Source organism: Cherax quadricarinatus, chromosome 86 (assembly GCF_038502225.1).
Source record: "Cherax quadricarinatus isolate ZL_2023a chromosome 86, ASM3850222v1, whole genome shotgun sequence".
NCBI lineage: Eukaryota > Metazoa > Arthropoda > Malacostraca > Decapoda > Parastacidae > Cherax > Cherax quadricarinatus.
Genome location: NC_091377.1, coordinates 5,293,289 through 5,315,788, shown reverse-complemented (window position 1 = coordinate 5,315,788; position 22,500 = coordinate 5,293,289). Strand labels below are relative to the sequence as shown.

The following is a 22,500-nucleotide window of genomic DNA, read 5'->3' as shown; positions in this document are numbered from 1 at the left end:
TGTCGTAGTTACAAGTCTTGTAGACTGGACGCCACCAGCATAACTCTGTTGTCGTAGCTACAAGTCTTGTAGACTGGACGCCACCAGCATAACTCTGTTGTCGTAGCTACAAGTCTTGTAGACTGGATATCTTACTTGGGCACCTTGATCACCTACTTAAGGCACAACATCCACCTGACAAGTCATCTGAGAACCTGAGAAGACACCTAGGTACCTTGATCACCTACCTGAGGTATAGCATCCACCTGGGATGTCACCTGAGTACCTGACAAGTCACCTAGGTACCTTGATCACCTACCTGAGGCACAGCATCCACCTGACAAGTCACCTGAGTACCTGACAAGTCACCTAGACTCCTTGATCACCTACCTGAGGCACCGCATCCACCTGACAAGTCACCTGAGTACCTGACAAGTCACCTAGGCACCTTGATCACCTACCTGAGGCACAACATCCACCTGACATGTCACCTGAGTACCTGACAAGTCACCTAGGCACCTTGATCGCCTACCTGAGGCACAGCATCCACCTGACAAGTCACTTGAGTACCTGACAAGTCACCTAGGCACCGTGATCACCTACCTGAGGCACAACATCCACCTGACAAGTCACCTGAGTGCCTGACAAGTCACCTAGGCACCTTGATCACCTACCTGAGGCACAGCATCCACCTGACAAGTCACCTGAGTACCTGACAAGTCACCTAGGCACCTTGATCACCTACCTGAGGCACAGCATCCACCTGACAAGTCACCTGAGTACCTGAGAAGTCACCTAGGCACCTTGATCACCTACCTGAGGCACAGCATCCACCTGACAAGTCACCTGAGTACCTGACAAGTCACCTAGGCACCTTGATCACCTACCTGAGGCACAGCATCCACCTGACAAGTCACCTGAGTATCTGACAAGTCACCTAGGCACCTTGATCACCTACCTGAGGCACAGCATCCACCTGACAAGTCACCTGAGTACCTGACAAGTCACCTAGGCACCTTGATCACCTACCTGAGGCACAGCATCCACCTGACAAGTCACCTGAGTACCTGACAAGTCACCTAGGCACCTTGATCACCTACCTGAGTCACAGTATCCACCTGACAAGTCACCTGAGTACCTGACAAGTCACCTAGGCACCTTGATCACCTACCTGAGTCACAGCATCCACCTGACAAGTCACCTGAGTACCTGACAAGTCACCTAGGCACCTTGATCACCTACCTGAGGCACAACATCCACCTGACAAGTCACCTGAGTGCCTGACAAGTCACCTAGGCACCTTAATCACCTACCTGAGGCACAACATCCACCTGACAAGTCACATGAGTACCTGACAAGTCCCCTAGGCACCTTGATCACCTACCTGAGGCACAGCATCCACCTGGCATGTCACCTGAGCATCTTCCAATTTCGAGACGCCGTAGACAGTGGCCTGACCCGGGCGGCAGAGAGGCGCATCTGTTGTGAGTTAAACTCTGTATTATTACGCATGTTGCTACCTTGCAACACAGACGGGGAATACACTGTAAACACTGTCTTGCAACACAGACGGGGAATACACTGTAAACACTGTCTTGCAACACAGACGGGGAATACACTGTAAACACTGTCTTTCAACACAGACGGGGAATACACTGTAAACACTGTCTTTCAACACAGACGGGGAATACACTGTAAACACTGTCTTTCAACACAGACGGGGAATACACTGTAAACACTGTCTTGCAACACAGACGGGGAATACACTGTAAACACTGTCTTTCAACACAGACGGGGAATACACTGTAAACACTGTCTTTCAACACAGACGGGGAATACACTGTAAACACTGTCTTTCAACACAGACGGGGAATACACTGTAAACACTGTCTTTCAACACAGACGGGGAATACACTGTAAACACTGTCTTGCAACACAGACGGGGAATACACTGTAAACACTGTCTTGCAACACAGACGGGGAATACACTGTAAACACTGTCTTTCAACACAGACGGGGAATACACTGTAAACACTGTCTTTCAACACAGACGGGGAATACACTGTAAACACTGTCTTTCAACACAGACGGGGAATACACTGTAAACACTGTCTTTCAACACAGACGGGGAATACACTGTAAACACTGTCTTTCAACACAGACGGGGAATACACTGTAAACACTGTCTTGCAACACAGACGGGGAATACACTGTAAACACTGTCTTTCAACACAGACGGGGAATACACTGTAAACACTGTCTTTCAACACAGACGGGGAATACACTGTAAACACTGTCTTTCAACACAGACGGGGAATACACTGTAAACACTGTCTTGCAACACAGACGGGGAATACACTGTAAACACTGTCTTGCAACACAGACAGGGAATACACTGTAAACACTGTCTTGCAACACAGACGGGGAATACACTGTAAACACTGTCTTGCAACACAGACGGGGAATACACTGTAAACACTGTCTTGCAACACAGACGGGACTACACTGTAAACACTGTCTTGCAACACAGACGGGGAATACACTGTAAACACTGTCTTGCAACACAGACGGGACTACACTGTAAACACTGCCTTGCAACACAGACGGGACTACACCGTAAACACTGCCTTGCAACACAGACGGGACTACACTGTAAACACTGTCTTGCAACACAGAAAATTGCAGTTGAGAGGTACCTATAAAAACACAAACTCATACTGAATTTATTACCAATAATCAAATGAATTATTCCCATCATGGAATTTTGTTGCAATATGAATCAGAATTATGGTTTTGTTGAATTGTGCACAGTTCTTAAAAAATATGGTAGTTAGATAAATTATTTATATGTATATAAACTTGCTAGAGAGGTAGGTATATACACTGAGAGGTGGTTAACTGGATTTAAATCCTGTTTATTACACGAGGGTCATTAAGGTTGTTTGTAACCTGTTCATTACCTGTATTTATATTAATCCCTAAAAGGGAGCTTGACGTAAGCTCTCAGTGTATATACACTGAGAGACAGTCACCTCTCAGTGTATATACACTGAGAGACATTCACCTTTCAGTGTATATACACTGAGAGACATTCACCTCTCAGTGTATATACATTGAGAGACATTCACCTCTCAGTGTATATACATTGAGAGACATTCACTTCTCAGTGTATATACATTGAGAGACATTCACTTCTCAGTGTATATACACTGAGAGACATTCACCTCTCAGTGTATATACACTGAGAGACATTCACCTCTCAGTGTATATACACTGAGAGAAATTCACATCTCAGTGTATTTGAGAGACATTCACCTCTCAGATCTTGAGAACATTCTGATATACATTGAGAGACTTCAAGTTGAAACATTCACCTCTCAGTGTATATACACTGAGAGAAATTCACCTTTCAGTATATATAAACTGGACACAGACTAGGAGGGCTATGTATTTCGATCTAAAACTGAATCATCTTCAAGTTGAAAAAGTCAAAGAGCTTTTTAGAATTAAGTCCCTATGGGTTATTCTGAGCAAGGCTTGATGAAGGCTCGATCCTCTGTTCGCTGATAACGAAAGACAACCTCAAGAGAAACACTCAGACATTAGTTGATTAAAAAACGACTTGATAAGCTCTGCATAGAGCGAAAAGTCACAGTCCTTTATTACAACACCGTTTATGGCTCATTTCGAGGCCGAAATGTGCAACTCTCCTTTTCTGTTGCTTCGTTTCTATCTGCCTGTGAGTTAGGGTGACAAGGCAACATGTGGTAAGTTACTATGTAAGATACATATACAAAACTTGAATAACTTTATTAATGAGACGTTTTGTCTGCCAGAGGAACGAGGAGGTTGTATCCAACACTGAGAATAATTGCTTAAGACAGTGCAAGGCGTGGAGGGATAATCCGGAAGTCTTCAGTCCTTCAGGATTGATAAAAGTTTGTCAGTGCATCAGTCTTTGATAGAAGGCGGTCAGTCCCTCAGGCTTGACAGAAGGTGGTCAGTCCCTCAGGCTTGACAGAAGGTGGTCAGTCCCTCAGGCTTGACAGAAGGTGGTCAGTCCCTCAGGCTTGACAGAAGGTGGTCAGTCCCTCAGGCTTGACAGAAGGTGGTCAGTCCCTCAGGCTTGACAGAAGGTGATCAGTCCCTCAGGCTTGACAGAAGGTGGTCAGTCCCTCAGGCTTGACAGAAGGTGATCAGTCCCTCAGGCTTGACAGAAGGTGGTCAGTCCCTCAGGCTTGACAGAAGGTGGTCAGTCCCTCAGGCTTGACAGAAGGTGGTCAGTCCCTCAGGCTTGACAGAAGGTGGTCAGTCCCTCAGGCTTGACAGAAGGTGGTCAGTCCCTCAGGCTTGACAGAAGGTGGTCAGTCCCTCAGGCTTGACAGAAGGTGGTCAGTCCCTCAGGCTTGACAGAAGGTGGTCAGTCCCTCAGGCTTGACAGAAGGTGGTCAGTCCCTCAGGCTTGACAGAAGGTGGTCAGTCCCTCAGGCTTGACAGAAGGTGGTCAGTCCCTCAGGCTTGACAGAAGATGGTCAGTCCCTCAGGCTTGACAGAAGGTGGTCAGTCCCTCAGGCTTGACAGAAGGTGGTCAGTCCCTTAGGCTTGACAGAAGGTGGTCAGTCCCTCAGGCTTGACAGAAGGTGGTCAGTCCCTCAGGCTTGACAGAAGGTGGTCAGTCCCTCAGGCTTGACAGAAGGTGGTCAGTCCCTCAGGCTTGACAGAAGGTGGTCAGTCCCTCAGGCTTGACAGAAGGTGGTCAGTCCCTCAGGCTTGACAGAAGGTGGTCAGTCCCTTAGGCTTGACAGAAGGTGGTCAGTCCCTCAGGCTTGACAGAAGGTGGTCAGTCCCTCAGGCTTGACAGAAGGTGGTCAGTCCCTCAGGCTTGACAGAAGGTGGTCAGTCCCTCAGGCTTGACAGAAGGTGGTCAGTCCCTCAGGCTTGACAGAAGGTGGTCAGTCCCTCAGGCTTGACAGAAGGTGGTCAGTCCCTCAGGCTTGACAGAAGGTGGTCAGTCCCTCAGGCTTGACAGAAGGTAGTCAGTCCCTCAGGCTTGACAGAAGGTGGTCAGTCCCTCAGGCTTGACAGAAGGTGGTCAGTCCCTCAGGCTTGACAGAAGGTGGTCAGTCCCTCAGGCTTGACAGAAGGTGATCAGTCCCTCAGGCTTGACAGAAGGTGGTCAGTCCCTCAGGCTTGACAGAAGGTAGTCAGTCCCTCAGGCTTGACAGAAGGTAGTCAGTCCCTCAGGCTTGACAGAAGGTGGTCAGTCCCTCAGGCTTGACAGAAGGTGGTCAGTCCCTCAGGCTTGACAGGAAGTATACAATACGCCATCTTTGACAAAAGGTGTTCAGTCGCGTAGCTAAGGGATTAAATTCTCTCTCCGTTTTTTAAACACTCTGCAGTATTTATTTTTTTAACTGGCTTGAAGAAAGCCACAGGAATAACAAAATATCTCATCAACAAAGACTCCCAAGTGTTGCTCTCGTATCTTATTCACTAGCTTTCAGATACTGTTTACCTAATGTAAACAGTAGGGGTACCCTTACACTGAACAGCCAGGGTGACAGGTGAGGATGTGGAATCTCCCTCCACATTACTAGCTTGACAGGTGTACCGTCCAGCATGTGCCCTGGTCACCTCCTGCACCACCAGGCTCCTGTTCGTCAGCAGCACTCCTCCTTCTTTCTCCTGACGCACTACCACACCCTGCAGGAGGCAGGAAGAACGTAGTGAGTCACAGACATCACTGTTCACTTTAGTGAGTGTGTTAGAAGGCAAGTCTACTGAATTTACTAAATTCTAAATTAATGTTTTCTGGGAACGACGTTTGAATTTGTGTGTATACACACCTATTTGTTGTTGCAGGTGTTGATTCACAGCTCCTGGGCCCCCGCCTCTTCGCTGGTCCATGAGCTTTCTCATACCGTACCATGTGTGTGTGTGTGTATACTCACCTTTTTGTGGTCGCAGGGGTCGAGACTCAGCTCCTGGCCCCGCCTCTTCACTGACCGCTACTGGGTCCTATCTCTCTTCGCTCCATGAGCTTCATCATACCTCGTCTTAAAACTATGTATGGTTCCTGCCTCCACTACATCACCTGCCAGACTATTCCACTTCTTGGCAACCCTACAACTGAAGAAATACTTCCTAACATCCCTTTGACTCATCTGAGTCTTCAACTTCCAATTGTGACCCCTTGTTGCTGTGTCCCATCTCTGGAACATCCTGTCTCTGTCCACTTTATCTATTCCACGCAGTATTTTGTATGTCGTTATCATGTCTCCCCTAACCCTCCTGTCCTCCAGTGTTGTCAGGCCGTGTGTGTGTGTGTGTGTGACTGTGTATATGTATGCAAACACAAACTTTTAGCTGTATTTGTGTTCTTTGTGTAACATTCCAACACTCCATAAACTCTGGGTAGACTTTTAAATAATTTATGAACACAACTGGGTTTGTGTTAGCTGCACATGTTAATGAACATTTTATGAACAAACACAACGTTCTTCACTACCCATGAACATCCGAACATCACCAACATTCTTCCCTACAGATACCCTGAAACATTTCGCAAATAACCAAAACTTACCACAGGAGACTTTAAACGATGTTTCTGTCTTGTCCTAACATGTTGGTTACTTGTGAAAGATATATATATATAACATATATGTATATATGTAGAATGTATCTAACATATTATATCTACGTATCTTTTCACACGACCGAAACATAGATCAGAAAAATATGTTATTACTGCACATTTCGACGATTCATTGACGTTCAAAACGTTCTCTGATATCTAGCATATTCACATGAACGAAAAGTGAGAAATTTCTTGGATTGAAATTTAAAATCCGTGTCCCACCAAGGCAGGGTGACCCGAAAAGAAAAAAGAAAAACTTTCACCATCATTCGCTCCATCACTGTCTTGCCAGAGGCGTGTTTACATTACAGGAAAGTATATACGTGTATATACTTACATTATGCTTCCATACAACCTTGTATGCTCGAGGATTGGCTTCGACACGACACTCGAAATACACGTCATCTCCTTCTCTTATGTTCCTTGGATTTAGAGAGGCACCTAACACTGCCTCCGCTGTAGGTGCGTCTGTAGGAGTTGCAAGAGATGGACCTAAATAACACGGTAGGTACTCATGAAATCATAATATCAAAACTCCAGGCCAGTGCGTTAACCACTGGGCCAGTTGGCTCCATAGGGAGGTTAGCATGGGCCACCACTGTGACCTCAAATGCAGGTTTTTACAGAGGAATCCCACAGCAGGGTGGCTGTGGGGGCAATGGGAGAGGGGAATATAACTAGAGGGGTGACAGAGGGGGAATATAACGAGAGGGGTTAGAGAGGGGAATATAACGAGAGGGGTTAGAGAGGGGAATATAACGAGAGGGGTTAAAGAGAGGTAATGATAATAACGAGAGGGGTGAAATTATTGATTAAGAATATTGACTGTGTTACGAGGGACCCAAGTGCGTATTACCTCTTTCCCTGCCATCTTGCAAGCTATTTATAATACCTTGTAACCTTTAACACCACTACTACTACTACTACTACTACTACTACTACTACTACTACTACTACTACTACTACTATTAATAATAGTAGTAATAATTATAACATATATACAGAGATACAACTGAACAACCATAAATTTGTTAAGGCAACGTTTCGCTCAACGTCTCACACTATCACTAGATAAAGCTCTCCGTCAAGGAAAACATTTCTTCGTATAACTTGAAAATGTTCTTGAGCGAAACGTTCTCGTAAATTTCTGTGTGTGTGTGTGTGTGTGTGTGTGTGTGTGTGTGTGTGTGTGTGTGTGTGTGTGTGTGTGTGTGTGTGTGTGTGTGCGTGTGTGTGTGTGTGTGTGTGTGTGTGTCAAAACATCGTAGACAGAACAACACAAACCAAAAAATTCACATCTAACTCACTAATCAACCCTCCTAACTAACAAGCAAACAGGCCTATCAAACATGAGAAAGGCCTATGGGGGAGAAAAATATTTTTTTCCCTTGTCCACAGTAACATTATCACGAAAAGACACTGATATTCTGTACTCACAATAAACACTTAGTTTCCACGTATCTTCAATTACGGCCGTCGGTACATTACGATTCTCTGCTCGACACGCCAGCAGTCTGCCGTCGTCTGAGGCGTTGGGCGTCAGACGTGCCATAGACGTCGATACATTTCCCCCGTGAGACGTCTGTGAGATAGATCAATAACAGGAACGTTAGAATAGACGCCTATTATTGTATAATGCTCAAGGTAAGCAGGTACGAAATTAGGAGCATATGGTAAGCAGGTTCTACTGACATGTAAAGGGAAAAAAATAGGTGAACTAATGTATACCAGCAGGAAAATTAGTGTATGGATCACTGAAAAATGTTCTTATATGGTGCCATACAAAGACTGGGGTCTGAAGGAGCAATGTGTGAAAGGTGTGGCACTCACCGTGTCATCAGCAGCTGGCACTCTGGACGACCCCCACCACCAGGTAAGAACCGCGGGGGGCCGCGAACCCCTAGATGAGCACAACACCTCGTAAGTCCGACCAGCGGATAGCGGCTCTCGGGGATGATGTATGACCACGTCCAGCGGCCGTACTGTACCGGAACAGGAAGATATATTCAAGTGCTATGTATTATGTGTTAGGTAAAAGGACACATGTACACATATAACCCACAAATAGGAGATAGCAAGACCTAATCTCACAGGACATAATTTTTCAGAACATAATTTCTAGAACCCTAATTGTTTGTTAAGCACTTTCTGGGGACCCAGTTTCTCTAAGTAGCTGTTGAAGGTTACTGAGGTGACAAGTGAGGTGACTTACGATTCATGTCTATGGTGACGGTGGTAGCTATGGGCGGTGATACCTGTGTATTGGAAGCTCTACAGGTGAGCTGTGACCTTAATAACGACCTGGTCACACCTGTGATTCTCAGGTCGTTACGAGTCTCGTCACCCTCACGAGTTTCAATAACATCATCTATAACATTGTCGTTCAGTAACCAGACGACACTGGGCGCAGGACGACCTGTTCACGGCAGAGAAAAAAAGATTGGGAAAATTCAGATTTTTAATAGGCCTGTTAACGTACTGCACTCGATCTACAAGCTTGTTTCAGTAGGACTACTGGCTCATTGTAGCAAATCTACCAGCTCATTGCAGTAGTCCTACAAGGTTATTTAAGTAGGTCTCACTCATATATCTATCAGAAGTCTCTGTGAAAGCTATCCTAGCCACATTCTTTAGTGACTCTAGTGGGAAGGTCTTCTCCACTCCACGAATTTTGGCGCAAGACAGATAATACAATATGACTCACGAAATCGTAATGACACGATTGCAAACAAACATTACCACGGGCGGGATTGAACCCGCGGTCAGAGAGTCTCAAAACTCCAGACAGTCGCGTTAGCCACTAGACCAGCTAGCCACAATAAGATTTATCCAACTAGGTATATTTCTACACCATAGGAAGGTTAGCACAGGCACCACTGTGACCACAAATGCAAGTTTTTACAGACGAATCTCCAGCTAGCGTGGCCGTGACGAACTCTAGCTCAAGTCCCCTCAGAGCCGTCAACATGACTCACGAAATCGTAATGACACAATACACCGCTATCTTGGGATGAGGTTATCGTAGTGTGAAGTTAGAGTATTCTGAAGATATCATAAAATAAAAAGAGTGAGAACATGATGAAAGTGAACATTATCTGCTTATGAAGGTGACGCTCTATATATATATATATATATATATATATATATATATATATATATATATATATATATATATATATATATATATATATATATATATATATATATATATATATATATATATATATATATATATATATATATATATATATATGCAAGGAATTCGCGAGAGCATGCGAAATATACACAAACACTGATCTCTGGCTGAAGGAGACTCGAACCTACGAACCTTAGGACAAGGTACGCAGTGCTTTACCAATCTACCCACACTGGACCAATACCTTGGCGTGTAGCATCCGCTACACATTTGATCCAAGGCAGCCAGCTTTCAGGGAGAAGGCTTACAGCTTTTCATCTCATCCCCTGCCAGAGATCAGTGTTTGTGTATATTTCGCATGCTCTCGCGAATTCCTTGCATTGTTCAAATCTCTAGTAAGGCTGATGCATGCAGGGGATGAGATGAAAAGCTGTAAGCCTTCTCCCTGAAAGCTGGCTGCCTTGGATCAAACGTGTAGCTCATGCTACACGCCAAGGTATTGTCCAGTGTGGGTAGATTGGTAAAGCACTGCGTACCTTGTCCTAAGGTTCGTAGGTTCGAGTCTCCTTCAGCCAGAGATCAGTGTTTATATATATATATATATATATATATATATATATATATATATATATATATATATATATATATATATATATATATATATATATATATATATATATATATACATTCTCTCTTGGGATAATTATTACCCAGGCAACACTAACATTTTACAAAACACATTATAGTAAGTTATAGGGATTTTTCTAACTGTTATAGGTGTCGTAAAAGTCAGCAACCGGAAGCCTAATGCTATTTTTAAATGTTTGGACGTAAACCTGATTTAAAAAAAAACAAGTTGGAATATAAAATCCTGGAGGAGAAAAATAAATAAAAAGGATTTAATGTATATATACATATATATATATATATATATATATATATATATATATATATATATATATATATATATATATATATATATATATATATATATATATATATATATATATATATATATATATATATATATATATATATATATATATATATATACAAGGGTATATACACTATTGCTCTCAGTATATATGCACACATTAGGAGATATACTGATCAGAATATATGCAGAGTGTATATATTCTGATTGGAAGGTATATTCCACCTTAATAGATGGTTAGATAGTTTTAACTAAACCAGATAAGAGAGGTTTTTCGTTAAAACTTGTGAATTAAAAAAAATGTGTAAACTATTAGATATGTTAAATTTTTTTGTGTAGACCACTGGGAATGTTAAATTTGTTTGTGTAGACCACTGGGAATGTTAAATTTGTTTGTGTAGACCACTGGGAATGTTAAATTTGTTTGTGTAGACCACTGGGAATGTTAAATTTGTTTGTGTAGACCACTGGGAATGTTAAATTTGTTTGTGTAGACCACTGGGAATGTTAAATTTGTTTGTGTAGACCACTGGGAATGTTAAATTTGTTTGTGTAGACCACTGGGAATGTTAAAATTATTTGTGTAGACCACTGGGAATGTTAAATTTGTTTGTGTAGACCACTGGGAATGTTAAATTTGTTTGTGTAGACCACTGGGAATGTTAAAATTATTTGTGTAGACCACTGGGAATGTTAAATTTGTTTGTGTAGACCACTGGGAATGTTAAATTTGTCTGTGTAGACCACTGGGAATGTTAAATTTGTCTGTGTAGATCACTGGGAATGTTAAAATTATTTGTGAAAACCACTGGGAATGTTTATTTAAAGAAAAAAACAGTGGAAGGCTTAAAAACTCTCAGTTTTTTATCCCACTTATTAAAACCTTATGTGACTTTAAAACGTTAGACAATCATTAAATGTCATACAATTTAAAAAACCTTAAACGTTTTTTAAGAACCTTGAACAATAAAATAGTTTAATACCATTGATAGTTTTAATAGAGTATATTTTTTTCCAAATATTATAACATAATAAACTATTATTGTATTTTAACCTCTTATAATGACGGCTGGATAAAAGGACCACCAGATATATTGGTGAATATCAAAATGGTATTCAATACCGACAGGTTGGTAGGTAAGACAAAGAGGTAACTTTATTTCGAAACGTAGGTAATATACACCATTTTTATATTAACTCTGTCTGTCACTGCAACAAAATGGCATCTTGGTACAGGAAACACCTGGGACAACTTTTTTCACGTGAGATTGTTTGATCTGAGAGGGACGTGACCTCTCAGTGGCTACATTCTCACTGCTACTACTACTCTACACCTCTCCTTCCCACAGTATGTTAGTTTCTACACAGGCTGAGGGACTGACAACCTCAGATCTATGATTTCAAGAGTGATGGACTGATTACATCGTCTTCACATCTCTATTGCTCCTGCCTACTTTCTGTGCTCAACTGGAAAAGCCTACTGTGTAGGCGAAACGTTTCGGAATAAAGTTGCCTGACTGTTGCCTATGTGTCTTACCTACCAGATATATTGGTCTAACTAATATTACGTAAGTATTTCAGTAACACACACACACACACACACACACACACACACACACACACACACACACACACACACACACACACACACACACACACACACACACACACACACATACATACACACACACACACACACACTGGAGCTATGACTCTACCCCTGCAACCACAAATAGGTGAGTACACACACACACACACACACACACACACACACACACACACACACACACACGCACACACACACACACACACACACACACAAACACCTGTACTTACCGCTGTACGCTATACAGGTGAGATGAAGGTCATCTCCTTCGTTAATTGGACCAACGTAGCTCCTAACCTCTGCTCCACTCTCTTCTACTAGCACCAGGCGACGTGGTGGTACTGGGTGTAGAGGAGTACTGGTGTTAGTGGTGGTGGTAGTGGGTGTAGAGGCTGGTGTTAGTGGTGGTATTGATAATGGGGGTAGGAGTGGTTAGAAGTGACGGTGCTTCTGAGATCAGGTGGTGTTAGCGGTGGTGGTAATGGTTCTAATAGTGGTTAGTGGTGAGGATGTTGGTGAGATTAGAGGTGTTACTGAAGTTAGGGGATGTTAGTTGCTAGGGTGGTGGTAATGGTTAGAGTAATGGTGGCTTTTGGTAGTGATGAAGGTAATGGAGGTGATAGTATTGGTGATAGTAATGGTGATAGTAGGGGACTACTACGTGGACTGGATGATGTAAGACACACAAGCTGTCTGGTTACTTGTCTGAGTGATAATATAAATCTCTTACCATCACAACATAATATATAAGATACAAACGCCACACTTTAAGTATGTTCTTTCTTGACACTCAAGATACCTAGGTGTTGCACATGTGTCTTATTGCTCAAGTTGTCTGTACTGTGCGACATATGCAATAAGAAGTGCCCAGGTTGACTGACTTGTCTCCAAAAGGAATATTTGTCATCACAGTGAAGGCTCCTGTCACAAGAATACTTGCACTCTCTCTTTATCTCTCTCTCTTTTTCTTTCTCTCTCTCTTTCTTTTTTTTCTCTCTCTCTCTTTACACAGGGTTAGGTTAAGGATCCCTTGCTTTATTGACAGGCTATTTACAAGTTAAGGATTCTCTCTCTCTCTCTCTCTCTCTCTCTCTCTCTCTCTCTCTCTCTCTCTCTCTCTCTCTTTATACAGGGTATGACAGGGTTAGATTATGGATCCCTAGCTTTATTGACAAGCTATTTACAATTTAAGGATTCTCTCTCTCTCTCTCTCTCTCTCTCTCTCTCTCTTTATACAGGGTATGACAGGGTTAGGTTATGGATCCCTAGCTTTATTGACAAGCTATTTACAATTTAAGGATTCTCTCTGTCTGTCTGTCTGTCTCTCTCTCTCTCTCTCTCTCTCTCTCTCTCTCTCTCTCTTTATACAGGGTATGACAGGGTTAGGTTATGGATCCCTAGCTTTATTGACAAGCTATTTACAATTTAAGGATTCTCTCTGTCTGTCTGTCTATCTGTCTCTGTCTCTCTCTCTCTCTCTCTCTCTCTCTCTCTCTCTCTCTCTCTCTCTCTCTCCCACTGTGGCATCCTCAACAATGGACCTCATCTGACAAGTCTATTACAAGTTACATTCCTTTTCCAAAAGTTATAATTAGACTATCAAAGAGGACCTCCTGCCCCTATTTTTTCATATACAATTCCAGAGAATTTTAATAACATTGTGACACGTAACTGTTATTGTGTTTATAATTGCCTAGTGTCAAAATCTTTAAGATTTTTGCTTAAATTTCTTGTTAAATGGGTTATTCAGGGCAAGATGTTGTGGATGAAGGCTCGATCCTCCGTCTACTGAATGTGTGACAGAAATTGGTTTGAATTTCAGTCGATTGCAAGTTTATTCACTCGTAATAGACTGAAGATTCCTGATTTACAGGAGGAATGTTTCTCCAGTGAACAACCCAAGTTTTGTACACGTATCTTACTAGATAACTTGTCGGTACTGTGTACCATCTATAATATGATTCAGCATAACATGACTCTATCAGCACTATTCTGTTTTACGTGTCGCTATTTCTCTCTCTATCTCTCTCTCTCTATCTCTCTTTCTCTCTCTCTTTTACACAGGGGTTGACAAGGTTAGGTTAAGGATCCCTAGCTTTATTGACAAGCTAAACCTCTCTCTCTCTCTCTCTCTCTCTTTTGCACAGGGGTTGACAAGGTTAGGTTAAGGATCCCTAGCTTTATTGACAAGCTAAACCTCTCTCTCTCTCTCTCTCTCTCTCTCTCTCTCTTTTGCACAGGGGTTGACAAGGTTAGGTTAAGGATCCCTAGCTTTATTGACAAGCTAAACCTCTCTCTCTCTCTCTCTCTCTTTTACACAGGGGTTGACAAGGTTAGGTTAAGGATCCCTAGCTTTATTGACAAGCTAAACCTCTCTCTCTCTCTCTCTCTCTCTCTCTCTCTCTCTTTTGCACAGGGGTTGACAAGGTTAGGTTAAGGATCCCTAGCTTTATTGACAAGCTAAACCTCTCTCTCTCTCTCTCTCTCTTTTACACAGGGGTTGACAAGGTTAGGTTAAGGATCCCTAGCTTTATTGACAAGCTAAATCTCTCTGTCTGTCTGTCTGTCTGTCTGTCTGTCTGTCTGTCTGTCTGTCTGTCTGTCTGTCTGTCTGTCTGTCTGTCTGTCTGTCTGTCTGTCTGTCTGTCTCTCTCTCTCTCTCTCTCTCTCTCTCTCTATCTATCTATCTATCTATCTATCTATCTCTTACCGACTACAGTAAGGTTAATACGGGTATTCCTGGTGGGTGCGCGCTGGAAGTCAACCCGGCACTTATAAAGCCCAGCATCATCCTCGGCCAGACCTTGGAGGAGGAGGTGGGAGGGTGAGGAACCGGCGTTGAAGAAAGCTCTTGATCCCAGGAGATCAGCATCCCACCAGTGCTTGGGCTGGCCTCCTAGGAGCTCTCTCACGTCGTAACTGAAGACATAGGGAAAGCACCATTATTTTTTTAACGATTATTCATGTTCATAAAAACACACACACCAGGAGCTGTGACTCGACCCCTGCAACCACAGCTAGGTGAGTACACACACACACACACACACACACACACACATATATATATATATATATATATATATATATATATATATATGTATATATATATATATATATATATATATATATATATATATATATATATATATATATATTTATATATGTACATATATATATATATATATATATATATATATATATATATATATATATATATATATATATATATATATATATATATATATATATATATATATATATATATATATGCAATAAGATCACAGTAAACAGGTGATTTCAGAATATGCAAAACAACCACTGTGAAAGAATAGAGAAATTCCAATCGCTTTCGTGAATACTCATTGTTCCTTGATAATGTGAGTAGTCACGAAAGCGCTTGGAATTTCTCTATTCTTTCACAGTGGTTGTTTTGCATATTCTGAAATCATATATATATATATATATATATATATATATATATATATATATATATATATATATATATATATATATATATATATAGGCACACATATATGCATAAAAACATACACATACAAAGACAAGTTTTGGTCAAGAAGGACACATAGTGGTGCTGCTATACAAGCACAGTTACTCTGTGAGAAAGCAGTGTGTGTTGTGTCTGGCTCTCAGCACCACCAGCATCCCTGAGACAAGCACCCTAAGGCCGACACTGATTTGCCAAAGCCGAGGACTAGCAGCCTTGAAGACGGCGAGTCTGAGCACTCTACACTCTCTTTATGTCCCTCCTGCCATTGTTACCTTCCTCGCCTGAACTACAGCACCAATTTGTGTCGACCAATTGTACAAGCAATTTTTCACCCCCTTAAGTACACATTACGTAGTGATGTATCAGGTTCGTAAAGTCTGTGTGGGAGTAACGATTGGTGTACAAACAATGGTTTTATAGAGATCCACTCTCTTTCTTTGTGGCTTGTGTGGGTTTTGGGATTAAAAATACATGTAACACCTCCTGTGATTACCTGCTTGTAGATGCTGGGGGTTGAATCATGGTCTCACATCTGTACTACTCGTGAATGATCACAAGCTGTGACTCGTCCCCTGCAACTACTGATAGGTGAGTACAATTTGTTTCTTGAGATTTATATTTTTTATTTTGAATTGAAATCAGATCTAATATATCGTGCGCTCACCTGGTTGTGGCTAAAGGGGTCGAATCAAGGTCTCTTGAGCAACAGCATTCTATACCAGAGTTTCATGCCTCCGTTCGCATTAAAAATGAGGTGGAATATAGACTGTGCTTACCTAGTTGTGGCTGTGTACGCATATATGGGAGAAGATATACCTTTAGCATACCTATATATGGGAGAGGATAGACCTTTAGCATACTTTTAAATGGGAGAAGATAGACCTTTAGCATGCTTATAAATGGGAGAGGATAGACCTTTAGCATACTTATAAATGGGTGAAAATAGACCTTCAGCATACTTATAAATGGGAGAGGATAGACCTTTAGCATACTTATAAATGGGAGAGGATAGACCTTTAGCATACTTTTAAATTGGAGAAGGTAGACCTTTGGCATACTTATAAATGGGAGAGGATAGACCTTTAGCATACTTATAAATGGGAGAAGATAGACCTTCAGCATACTTATAAATGGGATTGGATAGACCTTTAGTATACTTATATATGGGAGAAGATAGACCTTTAGCATACTTACAAATGGGAGAAGATAGACCCTTAGCATACTTATATATGGGAGAAGATAGACCTTTAGCATACTTATATATGGGAGAAGATAGACCCTTAGCATACTTATATATGGGGGAAGATAGACCTTTAGCATATATATGGGAGAAGATAGATCTTTAGCATGTATATATATATGGGTATAAGTAGACTCTTACCTGCACATACGATTGTCGATAGACGGTTGACTTACCTATATATAGGAGTGGTTAGACCTTCCTTAAACCAGAGTACAAGGTAGACAGTGTCACCAGTTAGGACCGACATATTGCAGGGTAGACGGGCAGCTTGACCAGACACTCCCTCGACTTCTTCAACCACGTCTAAAATAACAGAAACCGAAGCATTAGATTTAGAAATGACGGGTTTCAAGCATATCTAAATTAAATAGGTGTAACCAAAAGAAATCAGCCCACCATTTTTTTTTTAAATTGGGAAATAAATAGATGAATTAGGCACCAAAAAAATATAATTCTATGTTGAAAAGTTTGAAAAGTTGCAAGGGTTTAAAAAAACTGCCTCTATATGTTTCTGAAAATGGGAAGGAAACTAGTTTTAATCAAAATAGTTTTGTGTTTCAAACATGGCTGACTAAATAGGGTGAAACTGCCCAATATTAAAAATAAAATTTGGTAAAAAGTTGGTATGGAAGAGTTAAAAATAAATATTATATTTTATATATATTCAAATTAATGTGGGAAAGGAGCCCCACGACGTCTCTGAAACCGGAAAAGAAACACTGGGCGAAACGAGGATAAGTCTAAGTAGTTCGAGACGAAGACAATTCCACCGTTTCGAAAATGGTGAAGAAAAAATAAAATTAAAGAAAAAAACTCTTAAAATTTGTAAAAAATGAGAAAAAAGCAAATTTGACGAGGAAGCTCCGTTTTTCTTGTCAATATTTCTTGTACTGTGGTGACGGTGGATCGAGCCTTCACCAACCCTTCCACCTAATAATCCACACGAGTTTAGAGCTTTACACGGATGGTGATAATAGTAATAATAATAATAATAATAATAATAATAATAATAATAATAATAATAATAATAATAATAATAATAATAATAATAATAATAATATTAATAATAATAATAATAATAATAATAATAATAATAATAAATATACTACTACTACTGCTAATAATAGTAATAATAATTATAATAATAATAATAATAATAACAAACCATAACAAAAAAACTTTATTAGTAAGTTTTATTTGTAAGGAAATGTTGGCTGGGAGTATTTTATTTTTCTCTACAAGGACCACAGCATTTTATTAGTCTCTCTTCTGTTCTCTCTCTCTCTCTCTCTCTCTCTCTCTCTCTGTCTCTCTTTCTTTCATTCCCCTCTGTCTCTTCCTCTCCCTCTATTTCAAGCGGCCCTCCTCCTCCTCCTCCTTTCGCCCCAGAAAGTCCACGATTATTGACCCACGATCAATGTTTTTCCACTTGTGATTGCCCACGTTAATTGCCCTCTCATTAAACGTCTGAAAATAAACGCTCCTTAGGTTTTTTATCTATACATATATATATATATATATATATATATATATATATATATATATATATATATATATATATATATATATATATATATATATATATATATATATGGAGATTTAACTTTTTCTTGGTAAGACTCGGTTGTAGTGGTGAGGAAGTCAAACTTGCTGCTTTGGTGGTGAGGAAGTCAGACTTGCTGCTGTGGTGGTGAGGAAGTCAAACTTGCTGCTGTGGTGGTGAGGAAGTCAAACTTGCTGCTGTGGTGGTGAGGAAGTCAAACTTGCTGCTGTGGTGGTGAGGAAGTCAAACTTGCTGCTGTGGTGGTGAGGAAGTCAAACTTGCTGCTGTGGTGGTGAGGAAGTCAAACTTGCTGTGGTGGTGAGGAAGTCAAACTTGCAGCTGTGGTGGTGAGGAAGTCAAACTTGCTGCTGTGGTGGTGAGGAAGTCAAACTTGCTGCTGTGGTGGTGAGGAAGTCAAACTTGCTGCTGTGGTGGTGAGGAAGTCGGACTTGCTGCTGTGGTGGTGAGGAAGTCAAACTTGCTGCTGTGGTGGTGAGGAAGTCAAACTTGCTGCTGTGGTGGTGAGGAAGTCAAACTTGCTGCTGTGGTGGTTAGGAAGTCGGACTTGCTGCTGTGGTGGTGAGGAAGTCAAACTTGCTGCTGTGGTGGTGAGGAAGTCAAACTTGCTGCTGTGGTGGTGAGGAAGTCAGACTTGCTGCTGTGGTGGTGAGGAAGTCAAACTTGCTGCTGTGGTGGTGAGGAAGTCAAACTTGCTGCTGTGGTGGTGAGGAAGTCAGACTTGCTGCTGTGGTGGTGAGGAAGTCAAACTTGCTGCTGTGGTGGTGAGGAAGTCAAACTTGCTGCTGTGGTGGTGAGGAAGTCAAACTTGCTGCTGTGGTGGTTAGGAAGTCGGACTTGCTGCTGTGGTGGTGAGGAAGTCAAACTTGCTGCTGTGGTGGTGAGGAAGTCAAACTTGCTGCTGTGGTGGTGAGGAAGTCAAACTTGCTGCTGTGGTGGTTAGGAAGTCGGACTTGCTGCTGTGGTGGTGAGGAAGTGAAACTTGCTGCTGTGGTGGTGAGGAAGTCAAACTTGCTGCTGTGGTGGTGAGGAAGTCAGACTTGCTGCTGTGGTGGTGAGGAAGTCAAACTTGCTGCTGTGGTGGTGAGGAAGTCAAACTTGCTGCTGTGGTGGTGAGGAAGTCAGACTTGCTGCTGTGGTGGTGAGGAAGTCAAACTTGCTGCTGCGGTGGTGAGGAAGATAGACTTGCTGCTGTGGTGGTGAGGAAGTCAGACTTGCTGCTGTGGTGGTGAGGAAGTCAAACTTGCTGCTGTGGTGGTGAGGAAGTCAGACTTGCTGCTGTGGTGGTGAGGAAGTCAAACTTGCTGCTGTGGTGGTGAGGAAGTCAGACTTGCTGCTGTAGTGGTGAGGAAGTCAAACTTGCTGCTGCGGTGGTGAGGAAGTCAAACTTGCTGCTGTGGTGGTGAGGAAGTCAGACTTGCTGCTGTGGTGGTGAGGAAGTCAAACTTGCTGCTGTGGTGGTGAGGAAGTCAAACTTGCTGCTGTGGTGGTGAGGAAGTCAAACTTGCTGCTGTGGTGGTGAGGAAGTCAAACTTGCTGCTGTAGTGGTGAGGAAGTCAGACTTGCTGCTGTGGTGGTGAGGAAGTCAGACTTGCTGCTGTGGTGGTGAGGAAGTCAAACTTCCTGCTGTGGTGGTGAGGAAGTCAAACTTCCTGCTGTGGTGGTGAGGAAGTCAGACTTGCTGCTGTGGTGGTGAGGAAGTCAGACTTGCTGCTGTGGTGGTGAGGAAGTCAAACTTGCTGCTGCAGTGGTGAGGAAGATAGACTTGCTGCTGTGGTGGTGAGGAAGTGAAACTTGCTGCTGTGGTGGTGAGGAAGTCAAACTTGCTGCTGTGGTGGTGAGGAAGTCGGACTTGCTGCTGTGGTGGTGAGGAAGTCAAACTTGCTGCTGTGGTGGTGAGGAAGTCAAACTTGCTGCTGTGGTGGTGAGGAAGTCAAACTTGCTGCTGTGGTGGTGAGGAAGTCAAACTTGCTGCTGTGGTGGTGAGGAAGACAAACTTGCTGCTGTGGTGGTGAGGAAGTCAAACTTGCTGCTGTGGTGGTGAGGAAGTCAGACTTGCTGCTGTGGTGGTGAGGAAGTCAAACTTGCTGCTGTGGTGGTGAGGAAGTCAAACTTGCTGCTGTGGTGGTGAGGAAGTCAAACTTGCTGCTGTGGTGGTGAGGAAGTCAAACTTGCTGCTGTGGTGGTGAAGAAGTGAAACTTGCTGCTGTGGTGGTGAGGAAGTCAGACTTGCTGCTGTGGTGGTGAGGAAGTGAAACTTGCTGCTGTGGTGGTGAGGAAGTCAGACTTGCTGCTGTGGTGGTGAGGAAGTCAAACTTGCTGCTGTGGTGGTGAGGAAGTCAAACTTGCTGCTGTAGTGGTGAGGAAGTCAAACTTGCTGCTGTGGTGGTGAGGAAGTCAAGCTTGCTGCTGTGGCGGTGAGGAAGTCAGACTTGCTGCTGTGGTAGTGAGGAAGTCAGACTTGCTGCTGTGGTGGTGAGGAAGTCAAACTTGCTGCTGTGGTGGTGAGGAAGTCAGACTTGCTGCTGTGGTAGTGAGGAAGTCAGACTTGCTGCTGTGGTGGTGAGGAAGTCAGACTTGCTGCTGTGGTGATGAGGAAGTCAAACTTGCTGCTGTGGTGGTAAGGAAGTCAAACTTGCTGCTGTGGTGGTGAGGAAGTCAAACTTGCTGCTGTGGTGGTGAGGAAGTCAAACTTGCTGCTGTGGTGGTTAGGAAGTCGGACTTGCTGCTGTGGTGGTGAGGAAGTCAAACTTGCTGCTGTGGTGGTGAGGAAGTCAAACTTGCTGCTGTGGTGGTGAGGAAGTCAAACTTGCTGCTGTGGTGGTTAGGAAGTCGGACTTGCTGCTGTGGTGGTGAGGAAGTCAAACTTGCTGCTGTGGTGGTGAGGAAGTCAAACTTGCTGCTGTGGTGGTGAGGAAGTCAGACTTGCTGCTGTGGTGGTGAGGAAGTCAAACTTGCTGCTGTGGTGGTGAGGAAGTCAAACTTGCTGCTGTGGTGGTGAGGAAGTCAGACTTGCTGCTGTGGTGGTGAGGAAGTCAAACTTGCTGCTGCGGTGGTGAGGAAGATAGACTTGCTGCTGTGGTGGTGAGGAAGTCAAACTTGCTGCTGTGGTGGTGAGGAAGTCAGACTTGCTGCTGTGGTGGTGAGGAAGTCAAACTTGCTGCTGTGGTGGTGAGGAAGTCAGACTTGCTGCTGTAGTGGTGAGGAAGTCAGACTTGCTGCTGTGGTGGTGAGGAAGTCAGACTTGCTGCTGTGGTGGTGAGGAAGTCAAACTTCCTGCTGTGGTGGTGAGGAAGTCAAACTTCCTGCTGTGGTGGTGAGGAAGTCAGACTTGCTGCTGTGGTGGTGAGGAAGTCAGACTTGCTGCTGTGGTGGTGAGGAAGTCAGACTTGCTGCTGTGGTGGTGAGGAAGTCAAACTTGCTGCTGCAGTGGTGAGGAAGATAGACTTGCTGCTGTGGTGGTGAGGAAGTGAAACTTGCTGCTGTGGTGGTGAGGAAGTCAAACTTGCTGCTGTGGTGGTGAGGAAGTCGGACTTGCTGCTGTGGTGGTGAGGAAGTCAAACTTGCTGCTGTGGTGGTGAGGAAGTCAAACTTGCTGCTGTGGTGGTGAGGAAGTCAAACTTGCTGCTGTGGTGGTGAGGAAGACAAACTTGCTGCTGTGGTGGTGAGGAAGTCAAACTTGCTGCTGTGGTGGTGAGGAAGTCAGACTTGCTGCTGTGGTGGTGAGGAAGTCAAACTTGCTGCTGTGGTGGTGAGGAAGTCAAACTTGCTGCTGTGGTGGTGAGGAAGTCAAACTTGCTGCTGTGGTGGTGAGGAAGTCAAACTTGCTGCTGTGGTGGTGAGGAAGTGAAACTTGCTGCTGTGGTGGTGAGGAAGTCAGACTTGCTGCTGTGGTG

At 43.0% G+C, this 22,500-nt stretch overlaps 1 protein-coding gene across 2 annotated transcripts in view; it reads right to left on the bottom strand.

Annotated features, from left to right (window-relative positions):
• LOC128703047 (protein turtle homolog B-like) overlaps positions 1-22,500 on the bottom strand; it is a 119,203-nt gene that overhangs the window by 31,855 nt on the left and 64,848 nt on the right. For both annotated transcript variants that reach the window (XM_070103586.1, XM_070103587.1), the window contains exons 2-10: positions 17,217-17,346; positions 15,003-15,211; positions 12,523-12,633; positions 8,829-9,032; positions 8,447-8,598; positions 8,054-8,198; positions 6,954-7,084; positions 5,523-5,682; positions 1,364-1,458 (exon numbers count right to left, since the gene is read on the bottom strand). In XM_070103586.1, coding sequence (XP_069959687.1) covers positions 1,364-1,458; positions 5,523-5,682; positions 6,954-7,084; positions 8,054-8,198; positions 8,447-8,598; positions 8,829-9,032; positions 12,523-12,633; positions 15,003-15,211; positions 17,217-17,346 — 1,337 coding nt within the window. The remainder of the gene's footprint in view (positions 1-1,363; positions 1,459-5,522; positions 5,683-6,953; positions 7,085-8,053; positions 8,199-8,446; positions 8,599-8,828; positions 9,033-12,522; positions 12,634-15,002; positions 15,212-17,216; positions 17,347-22,500) is intronic.